The 24,460-nt window shown below is 30.7% G+C and overlaps 1 protein-coding gene across 11 annotated transcripts in view; it reads right to left on the minus strand.

Annotated features, from left to right (window-relative positions):
- Window positions 1-24,460, minus strand: part of LOC132721708 (EH domain-binding protein 1-like) — a 58,047-nt gene that overhangs the window by 10,106 nt on the left and 23,481 nt on the right. For 7 of the 11 annotated variants that reach the window (XM_060706079.1, XM_060706070.1, XM_060706072.1 and 4 more), the window contains exons 13-24: window positions 24,003-24,066; window positions 23,727-23,798; window positions 22,763-22,924; window positions 22,284-22,458; window positions 18,506-18,559; window positions 15,415-15,587; window positions 14,823-14,922; window positions 14,479-14,552; window positions 13,702-13,822; window positions 13,018-13,090; window positions 11,801-11,896; window positions 4,372-4,445 (exon numbers count right to left, since the gene is read on the minus strand). In XM_060706079.1, the coding sequence (XP_060562062.1) occupies window positions 4,372-4,445; window positions 11,801-11,896; window positions 13,018-13,090; window positions 13,702-13,822; window positions 14,479-14,552; window positions 14,823-14,922; window positions 15,415-15,587; window positions 18,506-18,559; window positions 22,284-22,458; window positions 22,763-22,924; window positions 23,727-23,798; window positions 24,003-24,066 (1,238 nt within the window). Of the gene's footprint in view, window positions 1-4,371; window positions 4,446-11,800; window positions 11,901-13,017; window positions 13,091-13,701; window positions 13,823-14,478; window positions 14,553-14,822; window positions 14,923-15,414; window positions 15,588-18,505; window positions 18,560-22,283; window positions 22,459-22,762; window positions 22,925-23,726; window positions 23,799-24,002; window positions 24,067-24,460 lie in introns of all 11 variants that reach the window. The other 4 variants (XM_060706078.1, XM_060706081.1, XM_060706080.1 and 1 more) reach the window with 4 other exon arrangements.

Raw genomic sequence — 24,460 nt, forward strand, 5'->3', positions numbered from 1 at the left:
CACCTTTCTTTAAATATTCACAGACTAAGTAAAGATCCCACTATGTTTATAAATATTTTAGAACATAAAAATTAGAAACAGATTTATTAGTTAAGCAAACAATGATTCCACATTTTGAATGTTTGATATGTGTGTATAAAAACATAAGAGTTTCAGGTTGTATGGAATAATGACATGAACATGAAGACAGTTGGCATGGTGGACATGTATTTCAATGACTTCTTGTTCCCACCATATGGTCAGTTTAAATGTTTCCACTTCCTCTATGACCAATTATGAAGGATTAGGCCTGGCAAATAACTGTTTGCTTCAATGATACAAACAAATAATACTCATTTTTACCTAATTTGACTTTATTCCAAAAATGTTCCAATTATATTCAATTCATACAAAAAATCTATTGAACCTAAATTTTGCTACTTGTGAATAGTCAAGTTATTAGATAAGTCATAATGTATTTTATTTAAGAATAATTTCTGTAATTTTATTTTCTATGTTTTATTTTGGTAATAATTTCATATTATATTCTGAATACTTTTTACATATAAAAGAGAGCAAATAACATATTTTACAACAGACTGGTCATATTTGGAAAACAAAAGCTATAAATTTAACTTGCTGTTCTATCAAAGGTGCATTTTAAAATCTAAATCATGCAGACTTAGTAACAAATAATGACCAGTGATGATTCACTTTTTTTTCTAATTATACGGGGACAAAGGGATCTAACGGTGTACAGGTAACTTCTCTTCTTCTGTCCTAAGACAACTAATCAAGGTGAACAAGTTGTGAATGCCTGAAATCACCGGGATAATTTACTAGCTGAGATCCACCAGATGTGTGCATTTTGTCTTTTCTATAAATCAAACAATATGCAGATCAAAAGATGATCTTTGTTTCCACTCTTCTAAAAGCAGTTTTCAAATGCACTTTTCTGACTGAACAAGTGGCAATGATGAGGAAAATTACAAATGCTAACTGGCATTGAATTACACAATTAACTACATCAGATGTTTTTTAAAGTCCAATCTTCAAGTTGGTTTGTTACCCAGAACATTATATTCTTGAACAGAAACTAATTTTTTGTTTCAGATATAACAGGATACAGTAAGCATATGTACAAATACATGTTCAAACATTTGAATATGCATATAAGTGACGACTGGCAATTGTAATGAGCCAGAACTTTCTATTAAAAGATTTTTTTCTTTTGTTGTATTTTTTCAGTAATGTAGACAATAATTTGTATCTTTTTGTATACTTTGGAAGAATATTTTTATATAAAATTCCAAGCCTGATGAAAGTATTGTGTATACAAAATCAGTAGTTGCATTATACCTAATGGTAATATGTGCAAGCTAGCCTGCTACATTGTTCATGGTCTATTATGCTAGCATGGCTTTATACTGAGAACATCGGCAACAGTATGGCATTATACTGGGGGCTTGGGAAAAAGTATGACATTTTACTGTAAGCTAGCCTGGCATTATATTTGGGACATCAGCTAAGATGCATGATGCGGAGAAAAATCTTTAAATGTTATATTCAAATTTAATGCACTTGTTACTATATATAATAACAAAATTACCTATGATTTCAACTGATTATGAGTGTCACGTGACTAATTATTAGTTTGCAGCCTGGGGCCAATAAATGATAATCATAACCTGGACAAACTGAAACAATGATGTCACATTTTACGTCATCAAAACAGCTAGCTGTAAAGTGAAAGTAGGTTATTAGCTCAAATCGCTTGATTTTATAAGAATTTTAAGTGTTATTTGTGCAAACATTATTTTACTGAAATTTAAAAATCAAAATACAGTAATTTCATTGAAAAAAAATAAAACGTGTGGAATGGTATATACACAAGGGAAGCAACTCTGTAGAAGTTACTGTACAGTACAGTAGAAATCTACAGTTACTGTTGCAGAGAAGGGAATTTCAACGAAAGAAAATATTAATGTAAAAATTATATATATATCAAATCTATCAAGACATTAATACACATCATAGACGGCCGAAAAGTGATAATGAATAATGCGCTCAGGCTGAAGCCCTCGGGTCCATTATTCATTTTGTGGGCAGATAATCACCTTCAGGCCCTACTCTGCCGTGTATTAATCTCTAACTATTTCACACCATTTCATCAAGTATACATCAATAATAACAACAGTAGTATCTTTGTCAATTATACATCTTATATACTAAATTATGAGGGATGTATACAAGTCTGTAACATGCTCAACCTAATATGTCTGTAACCCCTCCCCTTCATCATTTTCCCCACCAAATGATTCTCAATACATTATAACAAGGACTCTAAAAAATCTAATTTTATATTTGAGAATAAGGCATTAAGAAACTGAATTAAATATTTCAATTAGACTGAATGCCTGTGATGTAATGCCTCCCTTATCATACAGATATTAACATCAACTTAATGCATTTTTATATCCACTCCTCAAAACAAATTTTATCATAAAATTTGTGTAACTTTTATGCAAATTATTTTAATCCCCAGCCTTATAACTAGTAACCTTTTAAACAAGAAATTGAATTCACATTTGCTTCTTTTGTATGCCTTTAGGGAGAAATAATAGTGTAAAATGATCAGTTATCATGCTATCACTCACAGACAATATCAGAATCAAGCATGCACCTGCAGTGTGCTTGTAACCATTCCAATCATTTGTTCAACCAAGATTGTCCAGTTAATTACCAATTAGAGTCCGCCCTGTGATGAAAATACCTGGTTAAAGGTAAAACTAATTACTTTTTTACAGTAAAAAAATTAGTTATTACAAAACTATCTAATAGGCAGTACATCAGATATCTCACTCTTAAATGACAAGCCTTTTTGCCTTAATTAAAACATAAGCTTCTTTCAGACCGAGCCTTAGGGAACATTAATTAGTACTAGTTTTTGTCCTTTTGATAGAATTGATAACTCAGGTAATGACTGATTTAATGGAAATATTTCATTTTGTTACATCGCATGCTAACACTCAATTTAAGCAGTCAAATGATTTTCTGTGACTTATTTTGTAAAATTCAATTGAAGAGAAAGGTTTTACCATTTGTATAAATGATGCGGAGCATTTATTACAAATTGATATGACCAATTTCAATTAAACAGATTTTATCAATTATAAAGATGTCTAAAAAGCTCATTTTGTATGTTTATTATCTTAATACATTTAATTTACAAGAAAGGAATTAAAATAAAATACCTATCATTAACACGAACAACAAGAAATTTCAGGATTTTACAACAAATTGATTTTCTATTTAATTTGATTTATAAAGTATTCTTCATGTTTATAACTACTGGTACAATTTAGTTAAATTAAAAGCAAAAATTATAGAAAAAAAAATATTGAAGGGAGATAATGCAATGCTAATCAATTCGCTTCATCAATAAAACAATAGTGATAATTCAGTAAGATAAAGAAATGATAAAAACATTAATGGAAAAAAATACTGATTTATTATTATTCATCATCAGAGTTTAGAATTATCTTCACAATATAAACATGCAAATGTAACAGTCTGTACTCAAGTGACATAACTTGTTTTATTTCTTAATGACATCCTTTTAGAACAGATTTAGATAGGGAGCAAGAAAACTTGGTGGCATTTTGTAGTGGTGCAATAATATACCAATATAACACTATATTGCAATGCAACACTGTCCTACGCAGACCACAGTATGGACCCCTTGTACCACAATTTTGTCTCATATCTAATCAAAATGTACAATCACATATTTTGATTTTTCTAAGCTATGAAACTTTATCCATGTACCAACAGTGTTTGAAAATGAGTGACATATATTAAACTATCATAAATATTTAAATAAGTTCATTATTAACAGTTTGAAATTCTTTTAACCTTTCCAAAATAAAAAGTAGCTTCTGCATTATTTTGTTATTTATTACAACTAATGTTATGCAATATGGGTTGATTGTACTGCAATATGGGTTGATTGTACTGCAATATGGGTTGATTGTACTGCAATATGGGTTGATTGTACTGCAATATGGTTGATTGTACTGCAATATGGGTTGATTGTACTGCAATATGGTTGATGCAATATGTACTGCAATATGGGTTGATTGTACTGCAATATGGGTTGATTGTACTGCAATATAGGTTGATTGTATTGCAATATGGGTTGATTGTATTGCAATATGGGTTGATTGTATTGCAATATGGGTTGACTGTATTGCAATATCATCAAATGTATTGCAATATCGCAATATAGGCTTGACCGGAACAATACACTTAAAATTGATCATCAAATCAACAACCAATCAGAATTATATAAAATTTATAAATAGATATATTACAAGGTTTATACGACCCTACCTTCAATAGCCATCATGGCTCGCAGTTCTCTGTTTAAAAGGTCAAACTTCTTCTCCAGGTCATCTTCCTTCTCACTGAAAATAAATAATATATCCAAAATATATAATTGTGTACAGGAACAATATATGAAAACTAAATATGTATTTCATCAAATGCATTACTTAAAATTTCACTATTAATATCACATTGAAATGTGTATTAATGAATAAAAGAAAACAGAAATCACTTTATTTTGAAGATTTTTTAAATTTTATACCTAATCTTTTAACAATATCATAAATGATAAAGAAAAATATTTGAGATCTCTTTTGGGGTAGTGAGCACATTAAATGTTAGGTTTATGAAGGGAAAAAAATGGAATAAAAAAATCCGAAAAAAAATTCTATTTCTACTTTTTTTTTTCTTGTTTATTTTTAATATCTATTTTGATGAATACACAACATGAGACTGAAAAATATATTTGCACTTGTACAAGGTCCAGTCATTAAAAAAAGAGAATACAACAAAAAAGAGGAGAAAAGATTACCTCCCTTTCTTACTTTCTCCATCACAAGTAAATGACAAAGAGAGTCATATGGTGGTCAACATTAAGTTTTCAGACTTTTCTTGGGCATTTCTTGGAAAATAAATCCAATTTTCATGTAACTTTAAATGTTAGAAACAGCAAGTATATATCAGCATTAAAATAATTTCTTAAACAAATATTTCCACAGGAATCATACACATTTACACAATATTCCATTCTAAAAACACACAAACAAAACACACAAATACAACATTTATTTGAAAATTGAGCTATTAAATTTCTCCAAGTCAAAGTTTTAATAAGGACTATTCTTTTCTTTTCTCTTATGCTACTTTTATAGGGGAAAGCCTGAACCAAATCAGATTTCTTAGCCGGCATTAATGTAATGGGTTTAAGTCTACAAGATGATCATACTTTCTTAATATACTTAGGGTATTTTCAAGCTATTCTCTAAGGATCTTGGTGTATTAAGCCAGCTATTTAGTCAAATACCATTGATCTTCATGTATATCATTATTATCACTTATTGTATGTTATTATTACAGCAGATTCAGCCCTGTATTTTAAATAATGGCTTCAGAATATTTATGATGGAAGATTCTGTGCTGCTAATACCTACTAATCTTCTTAAAGCTTTAGCTGAGCTGACAACATCGCCTTTCTATGTGATAACAGTCCCGATATATATACTGCTCACAATAAATACCTCGATCACTCAACAGTGTGTGAGTACAGAAACGTATAAAAATTCTCTTTTACAGGTATATAGTCCTTCCTTTGCCTTAAAAAAAGATAGTTCTCGACATTCTTGTTTATATGATGTTTCATGAAATATAATAATGTGACAGAAATCATAGGCAACTATGTATGAAACAGATTGTAATTTCACAGTTATGAAGAAATTCATTAAATATACTGCTCACAATAAGAATGCTGGTTCCATAACTAGCTTGGTACCTTTCATATTATATTATTTATTACATTAGTACTGGGACAAATAATTCACCCAACAACAAAAATATCTTAAAGCTGCAGATATTGATCTTAAATAAAACACAATCACACAATGGCAGACATGTATGTAATGTATATATTATGTCTTGAATAATTTTGAAACCATGGTAAGAGTTACAGTGATGTGTAGTTCAAGCAAAAGAGAACAGGATGGAATAAATACCTTTTTTTTTTAATTTTTTTTTTAAATATATCATACCAGTGGACATGAAACTCAAGTTAACATAATAATTTGTATGTTGTTTATTCTATGAAATACAACATAACTTTGTTTTCTTACAGAATTGTTCCATGTTTGATAAAAGAACAATGAGACTGACAGTAATATAATGCTACTTTCAGAAACATTTTTAATGGGAAAAAAAAGAGAGATATTTTCTGATATTTTTTTCTCCGACTAATACCATCCTCATCTTGATGGATCCCGAAAGACGTCATTTCCAATATGCTTGGAATTGCAAGCCGATTACACTAAGAATGTACAAATGAGGTCCCTAGATAGAAATCTGACACACGAAAATACTTGTAAAATCGTCTTAGTAAACTTAAGCCTCTCAGCCTGAAGCTTCCAGCATCCTCCCAGAAAATTCTATAAATGGAAACATTAGCTGGGACTGGTCGCAAAATATTTTTACATCAAACTGTCATATGACTGGTTCTAAGGAGTATTTAATTTGACTGGTTCTAGTAAATGGTCCTATATCCTCCTTTTTTTTACTTTTAATCCTAACATTTAATTTTCTTGAAACGTTTAGTTTTCTCTGCTGCCAACTTTGAAAAAAAAAGAAAAAAAGTGATAAGATTCATGTCATCAAAACATATCACAATTTATTTACTGACCAATGTGTTATACAAAATACAGGGAATCTTATTGATAATTTAAAAAAATGTTTTTATTTATATAGAAATGAAGGGAAAAATAAGTACAACAATTTCTCCTTTTGCAAAAAGTATCAATATTTTCTTATCACTGTTTAAACAAGCCATGTTAGAGATAAAGAAAATATTCTAATCCCTGATTATGACAACTTCCCTTCAATTACAGATCATCAGACCCTGAACAAACAAAATCCTGAAACATTGTCAAGTAATTCTTCCTTATTTAACACCTTTGCATTTCATGTAATGTTTGACCATTCATTACCTATCATGAAAATTGAAAACAATATTGACACCTATTTATTTGTTGACTATTAGTGAATGAGAGAAGAGTAAATAAACTATCAAACAGAAAAACAGTATTAGTGCCAAGTACTGACAGGTGTACATGGTGCAAAACAGTGCTTTCTGTCAATTTTGTAAAATTGAAAAAAAAATATGAAAGGAAAGGAAATATCTTGAAAATTTATTCTAAATAAAGAATTATAATTATATATTAGTATCAAAGATTTAGCTTCACCCCAGCCCAAATGAATTTTAGCTTTTTAACAAAGATAATTAATTCACAAACTTATTTTATGAGAATACAAATTGAATTGTTTAACAATTATTTCTCAACAAAATTTTTGACTATTTTTTTCATATCAACAATTTTCAACAAATAGTTCTAACTGCTACATGATATTTTCTTCAATTTTTTTATTAACATACAAGTTAAAAGTTAACTTGTTAAAACTGTAAAAATGGAGCTGTATTGCAATATATATTTCAGTAACAATGGCTTTATAAGCAATTTTTGTAATATAAAAACCCCATCCCCCAGCTAACAGTAAATATTTTCCATAATTTGTGGCAGATAAACTGTAATACAGCAATTAAAAAGTATTATAGGGCTGTTTGTTCCATTTTAAGCCCGGCTTATGACGACTTTAAAAATGATTTTTCAGTTGTACACAAAACATCACTACTATTGTAATGTCTGTAACTATTACTTCAATGGACGGTCTGTAAGAAAATCTAGACCAAAGTCTTCCAGCGGTAGGTCTGTGGCGACCATATGACCAACTTGTATCGGAAACGTGCCAAATCGGGACACTGATAGGAATCTAGTAAAGTCCTTACATTAATACTCTATGATGGGATTAGACCCCCTTACTAAATTTTAATCTTCTTTAAAAGTTCATAGCTGCTTAGTTGTATAACATTTACAGAGACTACCGAAAACAGTTATTTAAGAAATATGTCGGAAATATTTCAATGTTTATATGCAAGTTGTTAAGTACTTGATGTTAGTCATTACTCATACTGGGATACAATTAAAGTGATATGGTCATCACAAATATTTGGAGGACTTCTGAACTAAATGGTCACTAATGAACATAAGTACCGACATTTTTTCTCACTGACCTATGGTAATATTAGTAATGATTAGCAAGCCTACAGTGGTCATTGTGAAAGAATTTGTGCACATAAATAACACCTGTAGAATTTATGTGGTTTAAGTACACTATTTTAATGATGATGATATTTCATTTAAAAGAAGAAATATTTCCCGTATTTCATGAGTATACAAAGTACATAAAAATGTTAAAAGATTCTTCATCAAAAGATAAGGGCAGGGTTTTTCAAATAGAAATTTGAAAGACCCTGATAAAAGGGAGAGAAAAATTTACTTTTTAATTCAAACTTCCTGTAACATTTACAGTGAAATTTTAAAAAGTTGATTTGCATAAAATTTATTGTTGAGATGTATATAATAGATGATTGTATTAATCAATAGACGTACATGTAATTACATAATTTAAAAGATGAGATTGAAGTCTCAAATTTCATTTCTTAATTGCGTAATTTTTAATTGCCTCAAAGTGATGTACGTTTATATTCTTATATGCATATAACATCAATGGTGCCAAATATCTGTGGAGAAAGTTAGGATGTTTTCCATCGTTCGCACCAATAAAAGGCCATGAAAAATTAAGCAAACAAAATTTCAATTTGTGTCCGATGTCAAACACAACTATACAAATGACCATGATGTTTGTTCCAGTTAATTATGAAATCATAATGTGAGAAGTATAAACATTTCTGAAACTGACTAGAGGTAAAGTGAACATCAAGCAAATAAGTTTTGATTGCCTTGGTTAAACATGTGTATGTACAAAAATCATGACTATCTAAACTTAGCTATTGACATGAGGAAATTTGGAGTGTTTGGCCAAAATTTGCACTATCCTAATTAAACATTAAATCCATCCTACCCGGCATACCGCGCAGGAAAACATTACGCGATATTGACAATTAACCAAATTGAACAAACGTGGTCAAATATTGATTATTTAACCATGCTGGGACAAAATGAATATGCTCACGCCCCAAGTGTCCACTTAAGACTGTGGTCAGCCTAAAAATATACCATTTCTTTATAAAGAAATATGAAAAAACGCCACTAAAGCTTTACTGAACTAAAATAAAGTTAAATGAGCTTTGGTTAGGTCATTTTTATTAGGAACAATTTTTGCTAAGTGAAATATGACCTTGTGTTAAAAATTGTTTTCTTTTTGACCAGTTGGGCTGTATTGACATGATATTTTCTCTAAAAAAACTATCCAATAAATATGAAAACAGAACAGCCACGTTTTTATTTGACCTTTCCTTTACAATAAAAACTCTATAGAATGGTAAGTGTTTGATTAAGATTTGAAAGTTGCTGGTTTGAATAAGTTACACAAAGGCTTAAAATGTTTCTGCAATGATGGAGCTTTAACAGGTGTCCAGACTTCCACCAATTCTAGTTAAGCTTATTTCTATAGTATTACACCATCCACGGTATGTCCACTGTAAAAATTACTACTTTATGTACATACAGATTTAGAGCAAATACTACCATGTCAGAGGTTCTCTGTACCAAATCATTTTAGCTTCCTCCAAATGAGGCTTCATGAAATATGTTACAGTATGGTGATTTTCAAAACTTCTGTTAGAAAACTATTATTTTTCAAGATTTATTACAATTTCCAACACTTATAATTCCTATGTCATTTGAAGTATCTTTGTTTAATACCTGTCTTCTCTATGAAGAATATTTATTCATTAAATAACAATATGCAGGAGGAATTATTTTTACAATTTAAAATCATAAAACAATTTTTTTAACTTGATTACATTACTACATTGAAAATATGGAACATTATTTTCTTAGAGAAAGAAAGTCTATAGAAATCAAGCTGTTTATTTGGTAGGCTCCCATCTCCAATGTCAGCTATAAAACATTATTATTGTCTTTATGATAAAAGGTGCACTGTTCCTTTAAGATATATCATTAGGTATAAAGATTTTTGACAGGTTATATGGCCCTTTATGATACTGCATGTTTGTAATGTCGCTTTCCATTGTTTGTTTGTTTTTGGGTTTTACGTCACATCGACACAGTAACGTAAAACCCAAAAACAAACAAACAATGGCCATTGGATAATTGTGACGTTTATATAGTTTTATATACAGGGCTGTTGTCGATTCATGAACAAATCTTACTTTTTTCTATAAAAAATGATGTTTGCTGTTTATATAGGGCCATATAACCTATCAACAATCTTTATAATTAATAATATAAACGATTGTTTGCATATATAACTCAAGCCACTAGATGAGGGTTACATTGCAAAGAACTGTTTATATAGGTCATATAACCTGTCAGGAATATTTTTAACAAATTTATAATACAGCAAACTTCCTTTTTATAGAAAAAAGTGAGATACCTTCGTAATTTGACAGAAGCCGTGTATATAAAACATCATGATTGTCCAATGAAAAGCGACGATACAAACATGCAGTATAAAACACATGATACTTGTCTGAATATGTAATAAACCAGACTGTTGTGTCTTAATGCAAATAAAAAGTGAGCTGCAGTGTATGCATAATTTTTGAGCAGAATGCAATCAGCGCATGATAAAGTCAGGATGTTACAGTGACACAGTATCAGCTATATATTTTATGTTCAAATTATATTTATTTCAATAGCAGCACTTAACTCTTTCCCCCATGAGCATATTGTAAAAAATGGCCATTTTCACTGAAAAGCCTCCCCTTACAAGTTCAAACTGCTATGAAACAATGAAAAATACTTCAATACTAATCAAACTTGGCACAAATGTTGACTGGACCATTGCCTTTGTAACGACATGCTCAGTCTTAAATTTCCTGTTACCATGGCAACGAGGGGACATCTCAAAATTGCCAAAAAACACTATTTTGCCTCGATTTTTTTCATCAAAATTTATTTCAAAGTGCTGCAACTTCACAAGGGATTGAGATAGAGTCAAAGGCTTTTCAGCATTGGTTACACGTTATCTTATGACCGACCTGGGGTCATTTTAAGCCTCTCACAAGTCCAATATTTTCTTGGCGATGAGGGGGACTCTGCCCCCCTTCAAACCCCCCAAACAGAAGGGGGCACATCCCCCCTTCTGGCAACCCCCTGATGTATCTTTTGAATGGGGGGGCGGCGCCAAAAAAGTGCTCACTTTCTTTAGCAACATTTCTCAAACGAAAACATGTGTTTGGGGCCCAAATAGGACATTTTTTCACAATATCAGGCCAAAAAAAAAGGGGGGGGGGTCGAAAGTGCGTTGTTTCGCCTATATATGAGGTAAAGGGTTAAAAGCTTATAATAATAAACACACAAATGAATGAACAACTTTTTGTACATAAAACGTATTACACAATGGGTGTATTGTAAGAGTACCTTGATAGAGCATAACCCTTTAGCCCGCTGGCAAGGACTGTATCTACCCATGAAATTAATGCAGACTAGTATTGGCTGGCACATTTTTTTTCAATGAAAAAATCTTACAATTTTACATTTTAAGGTGGTTTTATGACTTAAGAAGTTACCTGACTTAAAATCTAGGCAGATATATAGATAACCATCTTGAACTGTATAAAAGAATACATAAAATTTACATGTCCCAAGCTTGATTTATCTATTACAGTAATATTGTTTATACTTACAGTATATTAAGTTGCATCTGTCTACGTATAACTGCATTCTTCTTGTTGACTAACATAAACCATTCCTGTAACAACTTCTCCTCCTTTGCCTTGTTACTACCTGAAAATTACATCATTTTTATAACTGATATGCATTCTACAATGACTTCTTTAACGACAAGAATTTGATGATTTTGATAAATACAACTTATATAAAATAGAATGCAGCATACTTGTTAATATTTAAATTAACAATACTAATTTAAAATTAACATTAAAAAAATTTTTATCTTGCGACATAAATTTATATTTATTTCACGAGTCGCAATAAACTTCAGAATTTTTTTTAATTTCTTTAAATTTCCATAAGAAAAGACGGTGTCAAAAGAATAAGAGTCTTTTCATTGATTATAGTAAACGTAACTTCCTTTTAAAACATTTGTATAACGTAAAGTTACGTCATAAAAGCACGGCTCAAAGCAGCTTGCCTCAAGATTCATTCTAATCTTAAAGTATTCCAAACAAATAAAGTGATCTGACTTAGTTTCAGGCATTTTATTTTCAACAAGTTTATCATTATTCATAAGCTTAAGCTTAATTGTTCTGAAAATTCATTACATATACTTGTATATACATTTATAATTATGGTATACTGGTATTTGAACAGTTTTATGAACATGTACAGATTTATACTTACAGCTGTAAACATGAAGCAAGAATTCAAGCAATTTAGAAGAAAAAAAAACATCACCATTAAATAAAAACTTGTAGCTCAGATAGAAACAGTTATTATTTCACAGAAATGTTATGTTATTCTTGCATAAAGCTGATGCCCCTGGCATAGATTAACTGAAAAGACATCATACATGCACTGCCAACTTAGATTTTTGTCTCACACCCAATGTCCAAAAGTAAAAAAAAAGTTGACATATTCCATAGTACGTAAATAAACCATATCTTTTGTTTTAAAAACAGATCACATGTAATAAACATGATACATGTATCTGAATTTTCTTATTACAAGGTTTGGTACCTAAAAATGCTTCAGTATTTTTTAAAGATGTTTTAGCATGAACAACATGCGTTTTACATTGAGCATACTAATCCACTTTTATTTAAAAACAGAAAGTTATTATTTGGCACTGCAAGAAAAGAAAACCATTTTGAGAAAAAAGAAAAAACATAATTTCTCATGCTGAATTCAATGCATGTCAATAAATGCTACAAGCATGTAGGACCTACAGATAACTTCATTTAGAGGACCAAAATCTATCTTATCCTTAACTTGATCCATCAATCCAGCATTTTCATCTGTAAAATATCTCAATATATTAAATCAAAATCTTATATACAATTTGTGTAATATCAGCAAAATTGGACAAAGGGAGACAAATGTGCAAAGTTAATGCAACATAGCCTTGGTCAAAGGGAGACTATTCTGTATTAAATGGATTAATAGATATAGTATAAGGGAAAAAACCCAAATAACTTACGGTTAACATTCTTGCCTTCTGCTTTAAATTGTAACAAAATAATGCTTTAAGGAAAAGATTTGAAAAAAAGTTTCGGAACAGAAAAAAAAAAAATACACCAACTTCTTTTCATTTTTTTCTAAGAAAAATTGTCTTAATATAAAGAGCTGTCGGTTCATTACCTTATGCACATTACTGGGGGTATTTTTATTAGTTATTGGTTTTACTTTTAGCTAGACAAGTACTTTTTCCCCCCAAATATTTTCACTTTTAACAAAACTTCTAGGCAAAAATACTGAAAGAGAAGATTGAAATATCCAAAACAAACAATACTCTACCTACTTCATAAAATGAAATTGCTTTCAGATAAAAAAACGCTATATGTGATCCCCAAAAAAGCCAAACCAAATCATAATGTGGAAATGTGAAAATAATTGATAAAGAACTTACTTTTCTCCATACATCTTCGTAACTGTCGTTCGAGTAAGGCAGCTCTACAATCTATCTGTGCTTGCTCTCTCTCTAGATTCTCCATCTCATTCATAACATATTGGTTTGTATCTTGTAAGTTCTGAAAAACAAGAAATACAAATGAGCCGTGTCACGACAAAACCAACATGGTGCGTTTGCGACCAGCATGGATCCAGACTAGCCTGCGCATCCGCGCAGTCTTATCAGGATCAATGCTGTTCGCTATCAGTTTCTCTACTTTTACCCATTATGTTGGTTTTGTCATGGCACGGCTCAAATATTCTAACCTTGAAACTATACACTGCTGAAGATGTACAATGATCATGTCCTGCTTTTGCTTCGAAAATGTTCACAGTTATTTTATCAAGGAGTTTCAATAATAAAAAGATTAATATGAACACCTTTCACAAAGGTCAAACTAAACAGCTTTCACAAAGGTCAAACTTTCAAAACAGCATTCAGAAAAGCATAACTAAAAAATATGCCGACATTACATGTGTATCTACTATAACCACATCAACTTTGAATTAAGCCTGTGTATACTTAAAAGAATGGTATTTAACAGCTTCTCAGACTGCTTGGACAAGTTATCAGTCCTGGTTCTATGCTGATGTCACAGGACTGTCACCATCACCAGTAGCATTCATATTCAAAAGTAATTTATTTGTCAATAAAGATTATCATTTGCCTAATTAAAAGAAAATCAAAAACAGAAATTTGCATAATATTGCATGAACATTTTTTGAATTTCAGTACCTCTGCTTGCCGTAAAATATCTTCAATGTCAAACTCATCATCACTTCCCCCTTCATCTGCGAAAGGACTTTGTTCTAAAACATTAAAGCAGTATTATAATTTTCACTGCATAATTCAATAGAAAAAGCAATAAAGAACAAATACATGCATATGTTTGGGTTTACAAATAATCAATGAAAAACATGTGCTGCTCCTATGACCAAAAATGGCTTATCCGATGTCCAAAGATCTTAAGACTCCCTACTACTGATAAAAACAATTGGAGGACAAAAATCTTTCATGTTATTAATATCTACAAAATTAGGAAATCCCCACAGATAAATCATAACCTAGTTAGTATTTACCTCTGGAGTCATTATCATCAAAATCTACACTAGTGAATGAAATTTGTTGTTGTGGATTAACTGGACGTCTTGTTCCTTCCTTCTGAGAATCTGAGGGTGGCTGCAACGATGAAAATATTTATCATATACAAGTATTCTTCTAATTACAGTTACTAATAGTCATTTCTCATAACTTGCGTGGGCAAATTCTGTGTTTGTCATATCATATCTTTAAAGATTTAAAGATTTTAAACAGTCATTCCTTATTACAGTTGCATTAGCAAGTTTTTAAACTTTCAAGCCTTGAAGGATATGGTATGACTGAAAAAAATATTTTACTGAAATAGCAGGGTACTAAATCCACATCCCTTTGACTAGCTGACTGACCATCTATCTGCTTTTAAAGTTTACAGTGTTTTGGAAAACTTATCATTACTGTATAATCAATCATCTGCCATGTGCACAGCAAATATGACACAATATGACTCTTGTTGAAGGCAGAATTACTGAATACCATTAATAATTAGTAAAAAGTAAATAGTCAACTGCAAAATTTTAAAATTCCCTTTAATATAACTAAATACCTGAATACCATGAAAGCATTTTAATATACCGTTTCACTTTGTTGTGCTGGAGGGAATTCTTTCTCAAATCCAGGAGATATAGGTGATGTTAGCTGTATCTTGGGTTTAGCTAGACTTAACTTCTTTAACTTGTGATCTGATTTAGATGAACTTAGTTCCATAGATGATCTGGCACCATCAGGTTGTTCTGTAGGGCTTTCTGCTACAATCATAGTATATCATTATTATAAAACTGACACACAATCTATCTGTATTGATATGAAAACAATTACCTTGGAGAACCTCAATTCTAGTTCATGCAACAATAACTTTTTTTATTAACATTATGCAAGAATTTCAAAAATCATCAGCAGTTTACTTTAAGATGAAATTAGACTAGCGTATAAATATCATTTATCACTTTATATAACTTACTTAAGTTTCAAGACTATAAACAATGGCATAACTTAAACTAAAGGATGTTCTGTTGATCTCTGCTAATGAAGGTAAGTAAGTATGAGTTTACAAGAAAATTGTAAAATAAAGAAAGTGTGGATCATCTGTGCTTATATACCATAAAAGGGTGTGAAAATATGTGTGAGTGAGCTATGCAGAAAAATCCAACTCAACTAAAAATTTAGAGTAAAAATACTTCAAGTTCTGTTCCATGCTAAATATTAATTAAGTACAAAACCAACAAAAAATGCCACCATTCTTTTCAACAATGACTATTGAAAAATTAATTCCCAATGATAAGGATGACCAAACAATACTTGGGTATTTTATATACCGGTACAACTATTATAGTTTATCATACACACATGCCGATTTTACGACTCCGTAAATATGATATTGCACGGCCGTGCATATATTTTGACGTGACGTCATTAGCGTTATACAAACATAGTGTAAAGACGCGCTAAATGTTAGCGTTATACTATAGGCGTGTCGATGAAAAATGACTCTTATTTCACTTTAACGGTCTTTATTTTGGGTATGTGATAAATAGAATATTAAATTTGTGAAAGTTCATTGCTGAATTTATTGCACTCGTTGAATAAAATAATATTACTCGCATGATATAATTTTATTCAACTCGTGCAATAAATTTAGTATTGAACTTACACTCATTCAATATCCTCTATATATATATTGCATTATCACTCTATGTTGTTTTAAGTTAAATGTTCTTCAACCCAATTTTTCATCACATGATAATTTATGTCAGGTCCAGTATTATATTAAGGTAAAAATTTTAACAGAGTCATTATGATGACACTCACTCCCTGTAACACAAGAACATTTGACTATTTTCGAGCTATAAAATTCATAAGATCTACAGGACTTCATTTATGAAGCTTCTTTCAGTTCTATAATTCTTCTCTAAGAGCTAGGAAATTATACTGTTTAATGTTGTATGTATAGTGATGGAAATCTTGAATATTGTCTAGGAAACAGGAGATGTGTTAGTAACATGACATTAGTGTAAGACTACAAACTACAATAGTGTGATATCATTCAATGCTTGCTAGGGTTGATTATGCCTAAATATCCTTCATAATACTTATATTATACTTAAATGATACATTAAAAAGCAAAAATTAACTTTGATATTGCACAAGTAAATTATTAACCAGTTAATAAAAAAATACCCATGCCAATAACAAAACACCAGTCCTGTTCATAAATAATAACCCTTGACAAAAAAGAAAGCAATATTTAACCCTTTACCAAATGAAATATGTAGCTTTCATTTTTTGGAATTGTCATTTACTAACTGTACAGATATCAAGATGAAGAATTGAAGTTGTTCAGCCAACAGTATAGAGCCTGGTCAGACTGCATGGAAGTGCAAGCTGGCCTGGCTCTATACTTGTGGCAAAGAGTAATTACTTTCTGTTTAGAAGGCTAGAGAGTCAAGCCTGATCTGCATACTTGGATGAACCCACTATTTTCAAATATTTTGCCAATGTTTAAAGGAGTTAGCTATTATAGATACCTAGTACAGAATTACCAAGTTCTCCACTATATAATGCTTGGTTAAACAACAAAGTCTGAAATCTAACAAAGCCAAAAATTTAGATAAAATATACCAAGTACATGTAATTAAATACTATACAAACTGTTCAATTATAACTGTAGTTTGACTACTGGTATATACTAAAATATATATACAGTCGACTCCACTTATAACGAACTCGCTTATAACGAATTATCGTTAATAGCGAACTAAATCTGATATCCCCGGCAGATTCCTTCTTTGTTTTATATTAAATCACATCGCTTAATACGTACTCGCTTATAGCGAATTTTCGGCTATAACGAACCATTTTTCAAGGCCCCAAATGACGGAAAACATTTAAATTTCTTCGGTTATAACAAACTGTTATAATTGAAATATCGGGATGCGATCAATTAGGATCAGTACACGAATAACACTATCCGATAATTAAACAATCGAATGATTGCACAGGTTAGTTATGGCTTCAGGGAATAAAGATTTTGAAAAATGTTCTCACAACATAATTTCCTACTTGTTACGGAAAATTTGTATTTCACACCCTCAGTTGATTGATGTAAATGCCCGATAATTGCCAAGTAATCGACTGTTTGTGTTTGCAATATTAACCAAACGATAATAAACAAATAGCAAAAGAAAACAAATGGTAAGAACTTTATAGACAATACATGAATTAATTTATGTACCATGTACATAATGTATTGCTCAATAAAATGCCCTGCATTAAATAACCATTAAATAACCGCTGCAGTAAAATACCGGTTACACAGGTAACCAGTGAAGAGTATGGCTTTTTCACGGCAAATTTCCCCATCCAAACAAGTCAGAAAGTTGTTGCTACTTCGCTTTTAACGAACTTCGGATATAACGAACGATATTTTAATGTCCCATTGAGTTCGTTATAACCGGAGTCAACTGTAAATCTATTAAAGAAAACAGAAATTTTTTTCTTACAAAATTTTGATAATGAATAAATTAAGAAAATAAAATAAAGTTTTCCATTCACAATGCATGGAGAATCTGAAAATTCTATGTGTGCTTGAGGAAAGTGCATGCATCAGTTATGATAAGTTATAGAGATAGGTATATCTACTTGTGTTATCCAGGTACATACTACATACCGTGTTGACGAACATTCAGGTAAGACCTCAGTAATTGACGTGTGTAAAGTGGAACTAATAAAGCAAAGTGGCATAATGCATATAGAAATATAGTAACAACATATCACATTACACATTTGAAATGAAAGGATTCATGGTTAGGTAACAACAATCAGAAGGAAAGAAAATAACATTTAGTTCTGAACATTCTGAAAAATGGAAGATCATTCTCGAACAATAAAAAAAGTAATTTATTTCAGTTTTGAAAAAGTCTCAAGAGTTCATCAAGCAAGGGAAAACATTAAGTTTTGAGACACATACAGAAGAAAAGTTTCATTTCAAAACAATAACAGCAAGTGCACCTCCCCTCTCTGTGACTCCCGTCCCCTATCTGTATTCCCTTCCCTTGAGCATAACCAAGTAAAAACATGCGGCATCAAACTCAAACTTTTATTTGAACAATATCTCTATGATTAACGCTTCAAGTCAGTTAGGATACTATCAAAAATAACTCATTTTACATGTACATTCATAAGTTGTATTGTATAATCTTTCCTTCCATCTTACAAAACAAAAAGATTTATCAACTATACCTTGTTAATAAAAAAAACAATAAAAGAATATCATAATAGAGGTAATGTTCCAATGTCCATGCGGTTTAGTATATAACTTAAACAACTCTATTCTAAAACAAGTGTGATTTTTCAGAAAGGAAATCATATAATGTATAATAGTGTAACATTCGCAAAATCACTGTATATCTGTATGTCTAGTAAATAAGAATCTTACACTGTCTACCAGTACAGACCGGAATATCTAGCTCGAGGGTAACCGTTTATGGTGATAACGAGGCTCTGCTCGACCTGTCTTACAAAGGGGTTGTAAGACAGGGTTTATTATCACCAGTATAAACAGTAGATAAATATGTCTGATATGCAAGATATTTTACAGTAACACTTTAGTAGTGATAAAGAACAGATAAAATGGCTGCAATAATAATATTTGTGATCTTTTTTATCATGACCACGGATTTATATTACAAGGATCGGACACTATCGTTTAGCTTAAAATCTCGCCGCGCGCATGCGCGGAATCGCATATCGGATAAAGGTGGACAGAATGAGAGATGGCGGAACGCGCGGAGTGCGAAATATGACAGATTTTCACAAGAGTATGTGGTGTTATGGCAGCTTTGTGAAAATTTTTACACATATTAATGTATTGACACAGTATTATTTTGTGTCGCTAAAGTATTAATATATGAAAATATTCCGATAGAACGCTGCAACGCTGAGTTAAAATAGTACCTAATTTAAAAAATATTCGCCTATTGTTTAGGCATACTCTCTACACTTTGACGCCCTTTTACTTCAAGCACAAATTATTACCGCGATTCAGATTAAGATAATTATTTTCTACATGGTTTAATGGTTGCAATGCAAAATTTTTTTCTTGTTTGTTTAAATACTTTTAAAGAAATTCATGTTTGAAATTTGTCTTTTTTTCTGTGAATTTTTTCCAAATGATTTGAACATCTTTTATTTGATTACCTGAATATTAGTATAAAAGTAGTATTCTACTAATTAGTGTATTAAATATATTATCAGATCATTGACAAAAGCGTTCAGTACATAGATGAATTCATCATATTGGCAAGGAAGAAACATTTTTTTTGGCATACAGAACAACTGTTTTATAATATTATTTTTTATGTTGACACAGAATTTTTTCATAGTTATCCTTCACAATTCCCGTCAAATGATTTATTTGGAATGAAAGGACTTGTATATTTTCAATTTCATTTATAAATGTTAATAAAGAAAATAGATTTACATTGTATTTATATCTATCATCTTCATAATTATTTTCTTATTACACATACAATGGACTGTAGTTTAAGACCGCGCACATACAAAATATACATTCAAATTCTATTTGTTTTTGAAGTTTGATTGTTGCAATTATCACATGCAACCTGGTTAGATACTTTTATTTCCTCCAAAATTGAAGAGCATGAACATATATACAAATCAAATAACAAGCAAAAAAGCAGTTACATTATATATAACAATGAACATTGGTGAAATATTTTCATTTATCCAACATCACAATATGCAATGCATTTAAGATATCACTTGTATACAGAAACCTTAACTCGAAATCGAAATATCAAGATTCCTACAAGTTAACAAAGACATGTAAAGGTACGTATATGACAAAATCTCATCCAATAAGTCAATGCAATAAAGGAATATCAATGACAATATATACCACGTGGGATGATAAATATAGAACTAAACTTAACACTATATTTTTATCATATTCCGTGCTTAAATAGTTTTACTTAAATCAGATCCACTTAATTTAAGTCTATCATTTAATCACCTTATACAAGCACTTTGAAACTGAATAATTGATCAACATTTGATCGTCATTTTCTATAGCAAGCTGAATAATACGCCAACACTGATCTAACGGTTGTAATGCAAGTAAGGCTATAAATGTATTTATTCCGCAAGTATCTATAACTGAGTTCCAAAGATAGGACATATTCTTTTCGTTCACCGCACAAAAACACATAAGGTGGATGATAATATTATCACAAAATAATTTACACTTGTTGCATTTGACAACAAAAGATGGAGCAAGAAAATACCCTATTGTCTCCATTAAGAAAGAACATACATATCCAATCTTTATGTTATTTCTGGAAATTGACCATAATAACGCCGGCTTATTACAACTTATGATATCACTTATTTCTGGCCGTATTGAAGTTAATCTATCAACTCGTTTTGTGCTTGCTGTAGAACCTACAACATTCTGAAGTGTCAATTTCAAAGAAATTTAAGCGATGTCACGGATTTATATTACAATATAAATCCGTCGCGATGTGTAAAAAATAATCAACAGTTACTTTTATTTGGCATAATACTGACTCAAACTGTAAAGATTTGTTTTTCTAGTGTTACATTAAAAAATATCAGAAATATCTTTCTACAGGCATTCAAATAAAAAGAATAATTAAAATATACGAGTGACATTAAAAAGGCCGGAATCGAGACAGCCACACGAGAGTAGGGCCTGCTTTACTGTTACGATGATTGTCTATTTAACTGCACCGCCAGATAATAATGATGTAAATTATGAATGAAATTTTAATATTGTATGAATATGGCAATATTAAAATCTCGGCAATATTTTGTACTAAAAAAATGAATATTTTCTTCACGTGTTGAGCGAATTGTAAAGCCCGCAATACATTACCCGTAAAACAATTGTGCGTTAATAAATTTGACTACATAACCCAATAAATCTTAAATATTGCATCTTTGATCATCTGTGAATAACTTACATCGGCTTCTTTTTTATTTTGAAATTGAATTTATTATGTGTCCATAATAATTAATTTCAAATACCTGCTTTTTATATAAAAAATGTAAATTTACCGCGGATTTCGTCAAGTTATTTTTTTTAATCGCCGTTGCGGACAAATAAACTATACCTTTAAAAAATAAATTAGATATTTGAATTAAACAAGTATTTTTCTTCAAAATAAACTTTAAATTTCCAAAATCGGATAATAAATGGAAAAGCTATATGGTATTTTGTAAAGTAGGTATCCGTTGCGAACGGGCATTTACGCTTAGCGCCGGTAGATTATCGATCGATGTACCTTTATCGGGTGCACGACAAGATATTTAAGCATTTATATAGGGTTAACTGGGAGTGTCCGATCCCTGTAATATAAATCCGTGTCATGACCAACGATACATAGTAAGATTACTAATATTTTTACCTGTTTCTTCTATATTAAGGGCTGATGGTTGAGCAGATGATGCTGGTATAGTTTGAGACAGGTGATCTCCACTCATATGACGTATAAACTCCTTCTCTGGTTTCCCTATACTATCACGTGTTTGACTGATCAATTTACGAGCACGTTCACGTAACCTCTTCTTTCTCTCTTCCTCCTAAATGTTTTACAACATTTCATTTAATATACATGTATATCAGTTTTCAAGATAATGTTAAAGTAAATAATTCCTACATTGGTAAAATCTGATGAGTAATGAAAGTTAATTCATATTGTCAGTATCCAATGTAGCAATTGGATAGCCAACAGCCAATATGCATAGAACTGTTAATAGTGGAAAGGTCCATATAAACCCTGAGCTGTAAGAGAAATATGAGTAAAAGTTTGCAAAAACTATTTAACAGCCAAAGAATCACTATTCAAAAAGACATGATTTGATACACAGAGAAATACAAACATACATCTGTCTCTGACTTGTGTTCAGATGTAGCAGGATTATCATCAGATGGATTTTCCACAGAACTTTCCATTTCTTTCTGTTTTCCTTCATTCTCCTGTCTAGCTCTTTGTAACAATAGCTTTGCCCTTTCCTTCAACTCTAATTGACGTGACTTTTTACTTGACTGAAAAATAGACAACAGTTTATTACTTCAACACACAAATAAAAGTGGGACAGTTACCAAACAAATATTCCTGAATTTTGTAACAGTTCTTAGATAAACTGACTACATTTTTGTATTTATTATTAGATTATTCACATAAAACAACTATAGGGACAAAAATTGGAATACCATTTATGGCCCTTACCTAACTTGTCATAGAAAATCAAGATTTTAATTTGCCATCATAAGGTGGATTGACCTAAGATTATGCTTATTTTGTTAAAAGACATTACTTTTATGGAAACATGAACTAATTTGGCACTCCAATGATGTTTAGAGGTGTTCTGTTTCTGTCACATTTCAATCCTTTGATATATGCGGAATGTCTTTCATATGTATAACTATAGCTTGACGTAATTCAAAGCACTTTAACTCATTTTGGCAATTTAAGATATCCTGCAAGCTATCACAGTTAATTTCGTAGGGAATCATTATGTTTTTATGAATGTATGTTTTTTCATTAAATGTTTGCAGAAAAAAACAAATTAGACATGTCAGTTAAAAGAAAGAAATATGAGGATTTGCTGAAAAACTGTGGCAAATAAACATAAAACAAAGAAAACCTTTGTTATATCAAAAGGGATTATCATACCAAGGAGGCATTGAGAAATTATTTGTTGAAAAATCAGCTCAATAAATATGTGCATAGGAATAAAATATCTGATGTAAAAAAACAACATACAGTTCAAGAATGTTCTCAGTAAAAAGCACATGTAATTGGCCTTGATTATATAAGTCAAAGAGCCATATAAGAGCTACTAACCTGTGAAGAATCTGATGCCTCAGAGTTTGGTGTGTCTGGAGTCATCTCCCTTGATGAAGACACTACCTTTCTCTAGAAAATAAAAGATAATTTTCCTATGACCTGCTTTATGAGCAAACTTAAAAAATTTATGAGGAGACAAAATTTTAAATTTAATTTACAGGTTAAATTACATAACTTTAGTACTTCAGGCTACTTATCTAAAATATTGTCTATAAACAGAGTGCAAAACTTCATCATGACAAATTTAAAGCTCTATTTATAATCAGTATTTACCTTATTATGCTCTGTAGTTTTCAAACCTGGTAAATTCATATCTCTTTTAACTTTCTCAGTTTTTCTACAAAAGTAATTTACACAACATGATCTAACACAGAAAGAAACAAAGATACATTTTCAGAAACACAGATACATTTTTAGAAATATTCTCAAAACACAGAAATATTTTCAACATAATTTTAAAGAACAGAAGATTGAAGAAAGGTATAAGATGAGACCTTTGGTAATGCAAAATGTACACTTCTCAAACCAATTGCATGTTTTACACATGAAGCCAAAAGACATATTTAACTTTTTGTCCAGGCCCATAAACTATTTTTAGTTTCTGAGTTATGCATGTCCTCAAAAACAGCACATAGTTTAGATATTGTCAAATGAATTTATTGACATGTCCACAGACAAGGGAAACTTTTTTTGATAAAAAAAAAATGTTCTTTCCTAGGTACACTTATTGA

The sequence above is a fragment of the Ruditapes philippinarum genome, unplaced genomic scaffold (genome assembly GCF_026571515.1).
Source record: "Ruditapes philippinarum isolate M1 unplaced genomic scaffold, ASM2657151v2 ctg831_1_1_1_1, whole genome shotgun sequence".
In the NCBI taxonomy this organism is placed as follows: Eukaryota; Metazoa; Mollusca; class Bivalvia; order Venerida; family Veneridae; genus Ruditapes; species Ruditapes philippinarum.